Source organism: Tenrec ecaudatus, chromosome 16 (genome assembly GCF_050624435.1).
Source record: "Tenrec ecaudatus isolate mTenEca1 chromosome 16, mTenEca1.hap1, whole genome shotgun sequence".
Taxonomy (NCBI): domain Eukaryota; kingdom Metazoa; phylum Chordata; class Mammalia; order Afrosoricida; family Tenrecidae; genus Tenrec; species Tenrec ecaudatus.
In genome coordinates this window covers 110,874,563-110,880,485 of record NC_134545.1, presented here as the reverse complement: position 1 = coordinate 110,880,485, position 5,923 = coordinate 110,874,563, and the positions used below count along the sequence as shown (strand labels likewise).

Sequence of the window (5,923 nt, the reverse complement as noted above, 5' to 3'; positions counted from 1 at the left end):
CCCGGCCCGGGCCCCTGGGCACCCGTCTGGCCCCTGGGAGCGCGCTGCGCACGGGGGGCTGGAGCGCTTAGGCCTGCGCAGCTTCTCAAGTGCCAACCTCGAGCAGCCCCGCCGCCCCTCCGTTTGCTGCCCAACCCTCCACCCAACTCCCCTCCTGCCACTGGCTCCTCAGCCAGGGCTCAGGGAGGGGCAGGGCACCCGGGGAGGTCATGGGGCGCGGGGACGCGCTCATCACCTCTAAGGCCATCCCAGAATTGACCTGCATCCCCCTCCCCCACAGGGGCCTCTGGGGACAGGGCCCCACGCCTCCGCCCATCGGTGGCGACCATCCCGAGTGGGGTGGGGCCCAGGGATCTGCCCTCCTGGGCTGCTCCGCAGCAGGCCAAAGTGGAGACCCTGGCCTGGCTGAGCACCCTCTTGCCCGCTGCTCTCAGCCAGCAGTGGAGTGACAAAAAAGATAAAGTTGGTGAATGATAAAGACCGTATTTTCCACGCTTTGGGTGCGGGACCAGATGATCTAGAAAATGAGCTGAAATGGATTCAGCCACCGAGCCTGTTGTGAGAGCAGCTGATTCCCCGACTCAGGGCCAGATGGCTGCTGAGCGCAGATTTGCATTCATTTTCGCTTAATATCGTCCAAAATCGTGGGGCAGCTGCATTTGTTGTCAAAAAGGTTTAAAGCCCCCTTTCTTTCTGGGGCGGGATCGCTACCTTATGTGATGGGCTTAGAAAACTTTTTTTTCCTCTTTAGTCAACAGTATCAGATTTAGAAGGATTTGTTTTTAAACCTTCTAATTTGGTAATCAGATTTAAATCGCCTTGGCGCGTGTGTAATCTGAATGAAAGATACTGTGAATGATTTTAAGCATGGTCCTTTCGTTTGCGCAAGAAAGGGCTACCTCCAGGCCGGGCTGGGCATTTGAGGAAGTGTTGTCCAAAGGAAGCCGTGCCTGGGTGCCTAGGCTCGGCTTCACCTTCCCCTCCTGGAAAAGACGCTGGCCATGTTCTGGCCACAACACTCACTCGCCTGGCCGCTGTCCCCCAGAGCCGCTCTGCACAGCAGCAGAGACAAAGCGGTGGCCCAACCCCGCCCTCCGCCCACCGCTAACTTTATTTCGTGGTTCCTCCACGCCCTCCTCCACGCGCCTCTGCCCGTGAGTGACAAGCGCTGGGCTTCTTAGGAATACAGACATTTTCTTTTAATTCATCATGAATAGTTTCTACACACTTTGATTTAAGGTTATTAACATTCTATAGACGGTGGCATCTTTAATATGTGGCGATCGCTTCTAAAGACTAATCTCATTATCCTCAAATAGTCATAAAATATGATTTTATTATACTTACGTATTTAATTAGACGGCCGGACCGTAATGGATTTTGAGATGGGACCCGAGCAACAGCTTAGATAATTCACTTATCTTTGGCAATAGACATTAACCCCCAACACCAGCAAAATAGATTGCTTTCTAACGCATCTTTCCCCCACCTCACCTCGAAGGGGCGTGGGGATCCCCAGTTAACGTACACAGGACTTCGATTGTCCCGACTAATTAAAATATTTAGCGTGCACTGGCTGCCACTTCGGAAAGAGGGAATGTTGACCCACATCGGGTGGGACCGAACCATTCGCCGCACACAGGCGTCTGGACACCTTTTTTTTCCTCTCTCGCTCTTTCTCTATAACCAGAAAGGCCTGGTTTCTCTCGGCGGGGGAAGTGCCCGGGACAGCTCCCATCCGTCCTCTGGGTCTCCACTCCCGATCGCACCAACGTCCTCCGAGCGGACCTAGTCCGCTCCGCCATCCCAATTTCAGATCGCAGAGCCGGCCCGGCGGCCCCGAGGGCAAAGCCCGGGGCCCAGAGCGACTGCTCCACTTCCAGAGAGACGAGAGTGTGGGACGCGCAGCCCGACTCCCTGCTGCGTGTCGCCGGAGAGGCAGAGCACGCTGCCCGTCGGCCCCGGAGAGGCGGGAGTCTTCTTTGTCACTTGCCGCGCCTGAAGACAGGCTGGGGGCCGGGGGCGCCCGTGGCCAACGGAGAAGGAGAGTCAGGCCAAGGCTGCCTCCGACGGGGGTCCCCGGGCTGGCCCTTGGCGGGGTTCGGAAGCGGCGGCAGCTTGGTGGGCCCCCGCGGGACTGAGCGGCCCGCAGTCGCCCCAGGTCTGCGTTGCGTTGAACTTGGGCATCCCCTGCCTCCTCCCCTCCCCGGCCCCCTCCCTCCTGCGGTCCGAGTCTCTGGGTGGTTGTGTTTGGGAGCACTGGGCGGGTTGCCCGGGGCCTGGGCTGCCGTACTGAGGCGCGCGGGAAGCGGCGGGCGCGCGGCGGCGGCGGGGCTCGCGGGGCTCGCGGGGTTCGGCCCAGCTCGCCGCCGTCAGGCAGTCAGTCGAGGAGCGCGGCGGCGCGGCGGCGCGAGGGGCGCGGCGAGGGGCGGCCGTTCCCATATATGGCGCAGGCGCCGCCCCCCGACGTCACCCTCTGACAGCGCCGCTCCCGGGGGCTTCGAGTTTTGGCTCCCGGGAAAGGGTCCATTCCTCGGGGAGAGCGGGCTGAGTTTTGTGCACCTCGGCCGCTGCGCGCGCCGCTCCAGGCCCCGCGCGCCCCGCCTGCGCCCGGGACTGCGCCGCGGCGCTCACCGCCCGTTTATTTGTCTTTGGAGCAGGCGGGCCGCACCAGACGCGGGCGATCCCGCAGTGTCCTGCAGCCGCGGACGCCGCCCGGCTAGGATGACACCACGTTGAGCGCCAGCAAACAACAACAACAAAACAAGCGCTGCCGCGGCCACCGCGTCCTCTTCGCCCCAGCGCCGCCGCCCGCGGCCGTCCGAGCGCCGCGCCGGTGCCGGCGGCGCTTGCCCGGGACGCGCTGAGCCGGCGGCCGGCCGGAGCGCAGGCGTCAGCGGGGCGAGCGCAGGGCAGCCGCCGCCGAGCCCGAGCCGCTGCTCGCGGACGCGCGTGGCCCGGGCGCCGCGGCCGCCGCCAGCAGGGTTCATGTTTGGGATCCAGGAGAACATTCCGCGCGGGGGGACGACCATGAAGGAGGAGCCGCTGGGCAGCGGCATGAACCCGGTGCGCTCGTGGATGCACACGGCGGGCGTGGTGGACGCCAACACGGCCGCCCAGAGGTACGTACCGGCCCCGCGCGCCCAGCCGCCGGCCCGCCGCCCGGCCCGCCGCCCGCGCCCCTCACTGGCCGCTGTCTCTCTCCTCCCGCAGCGGCGTGGGGCTGGCGCGGGCGCACTTCGAGAAGCAGCCGCCTTCCAATCTCCGGAAATCCAATTTTTTCCACTTCGTGTTGGCGCTCTATGACCGGCAGGGCCAGCCGGTGGAGATCGAAAGGACGGCTTTTGTGGACTTTGTGGAGAAAGAGAAAGTAAGTGTGCCCACCCGCGCTCACCTCCTCTGAGGGTCTGGACGCGGGAGGCGGCGGGGGCCCTGGGCGCCGCGGGGCCGGCCGGCTCCACTAGGCCACTCGCTGCCGCCACGTGCGGCTGCCGCTCGGGCCCCACCGGGCCGGGCCACTTCCCTGGGCCCTGGGGCTCGGCTGCGGCCGGGAGAAAGCCGGGCTTCTATCCGGGCGGTGACATCACCGTGCAGCTCCGAGCTGAGATCCCGCCCTGAGCAGGCCCAGGGGTCGCCGCCTTGAAGGGACACCGAGCGAGCGCCGTGGCCGCGCCTGACCCCGGTCGCACTCAATGCCGTTATTTCTCCTTACTTTCAGGAGCCAAACAACGAGAAAACCAACAACGGCATCCACTATAAGCTCCAGTTATTGTACAGCAACGGTAAGTGGCCGCTTCCCTGCCGCTGGCCCTGCCCGAGGTGGTGGTGAGAGGACAGAGAGATTTTGAGATTAAAATGACACGGATGTAAACAAGAAACCTTCTCATGGCATAGAAAGAAAACAAAACACAGGCGATCGATATGTCGATGGCACTCCACATGATTAAGCGGCGGGGCTCGCCGTAGCAAGTAAAAAGGGATCGATATGAGTTCAGGCAGAACATCACTTTTAAGTGACTTTTTTCAATTTTGCAAATTAATGTTAATTATTGGGATGGGGGTGGCTCCATAAACGGGAGCAGAACTGACTTCCGGTGCACGAGTCGGAAGCAAACCCTCCGGAGAGTTAGACCAGAGTTCAGACTCGGCGTTTCCATTTGTGCCTGCCTGAGGTCTTCTAAAAATGAAGCACCACGCGGGTCCAGCCAGCCAGCAGGCCTGCCCTCACAGGGGCAGCCCAGGCACAGAGCTTGCCTCTTTCAATGCAAACTCGGGCAGCCTTCACGGGCGCTTCCATTAGGGAATGGAAAGGAACCAAACCAAACCAAACCAAGAGCTAGGAGCGAGTTTGGGGTCCTTGGCCTTTCAGAGACTGGTGCTAAGTTCTGGCACATCTCAGGCTACAGCCCGCAGTCAGCCGACTTCCGGTGCTGGCGGGCCCTTCCCGAGCCGCAGGGCCGGCAGCCTGCTGAGAACCTCTCTGTTTCTTTTCAGGGGTCAGAACGGAGCAGGATCTGTATGTCCGCCTCATAGACTCAATGACCAAACAGGTGAGCCAGCTTCCTGCATCCTGGTGCTCACAGCCTAGCTGGGGGGCCGTCTTGGGGGTGCCCAGGCCAGGGGCTGACGGAAGCTTTGCGTTTCACTTCCCTGACACCCTAATGAGAATCCCATATTTATTGGGACAAATGAAGGGATGGGTAAAAGGAGTCGGTTGTTGTCTTGGAGTGGGGCATAGATGCTTTTATTCAATGGCTTGTGATTGGAATCAAGTTCTGTCTTAATTAATTTTTGTAATTAATATTTGATTGAAGCATGTCACCATCGTCTCTTCCCTTTATTTATCTTTAAACGTTTTCTCTCTCTTTCCGATTGCAATCATTTCATTGATTTCTACCAGCCCCCCCGCCCCCCTATAACAAAGGCAACTAACTCCTCTCCAAGGCTCGTTGAGTTGGACCTTGACTGGTTCATTTTCCTTCTCCCCTTTCTAGGAACAGGAGACGTGTATTTGGATTTAGAAGTTAGATGTGCAGGGGTGAAAAGCCGCCTGTTCTTTAGAACATCTTCACCGATCAGTCACCCTGCCCCCCCAAACCCCACTCCCCAGTCCGTAATTCAAACTCCCAGCTCCAGGGGTCACCCCAGACAGTCCACTGCTCAGGGGCAGTGCCTGCCCCTCGCCCCTGTCATACCTTGTAAATAACACAATTACAAGCAGTTCCTTATTAAATTATTTAACCTGTCTTGGCCAGCTCCCCACGATAACTATTGGCTATCAGTGATGTGATTAAGTGCAGTAGAGCGCTCCAGCCCTGCCTGACTGTCTTGTCTGCTTCTCGCCCCCCCCCTCCACCTCCCACTGCTGGTGTCGTTTTGGTGGCAATGTGTTGGTTTTGTTGCTTTCAAAAGCCCCCACTCCCCTTTCTGAAAATGGAGGTATTCTGGGTGGGGGTGGGGGAGTCCAGTGTGGAACGCCTGCCCCCACTCCCGGTCGCACCCCACCCCACCCCACCCCTGGCCACAGGTTGGTTGGAAAGATCTTGCCAAGCTGGACTGAAAGGTTGGAAATGAAAGTAGTGCCTAGAGGGGTCTTTTTTGGGTTGTTTTTCTTCTTTTTTGGATGCTAATTTTCAGACTTGCTTTGCTGGCCCAGCCCGGGGCCTCCCTTTCTGGGCCAGAAGAAATTTGGATTTACATTTATTCTCCTAAGAAAAAGTTTGCCCTCACCCTGCAGGGTGGGTTCGGTCTTTCACAGCAGTGAGCTTTTCTCAGGAGCCACAGGGCTCTGACAGGTAAACTGGACGTTGGCACAAAGGCTGTAAGTGATGAAGAGCGTTGGGTCCACGGAAGCCCCGGGGACTCGCCTGCTTGACTGGGGGCGTTCAGTTCCTTTGTATGTAGAGGCCAGCTGTTAGGGGCA

At 59.4% G+C, this 5,923-nt stretch overlaps 1 protein-coding gene across 1 annotated transcript in view; it reads left to right on the top strand.

Moving 5' to 3' along the window:
• The first annotated feature begins 2,926 nt into the window (after positions 1 to 2,926).
• The window catches only part of EBF3 (EBF transcription factor 3), a 128,694-nt gene continuing 125,697 nt past the window's right edge, over positions 2,927 to 5,923 (top strand). The window contains exons 1-4 of the mRNA XM_075533601.1: positions 2,927 to 3,122; positions 3,214 to 3,370; positions 3,719 to 3,782; positions 4,495 to 4,550. Of these exons, the coding sequence (XP_075389716.1) occupies positions 2,989 to 3,122; positions 3,214 to 3,370; positions 3,719 to 3,782; positions 4,495 to 4,550 (411 nt within the window). The 5' untranslated portion in view covers positions 2,927 to 2,988. The remainder of the gene's footprint in view (positions 3,123 to 3,213; positions 3,371 to 3,718; positions 3,783 to 4,494; positions 4,551 to 5,923) is intronic.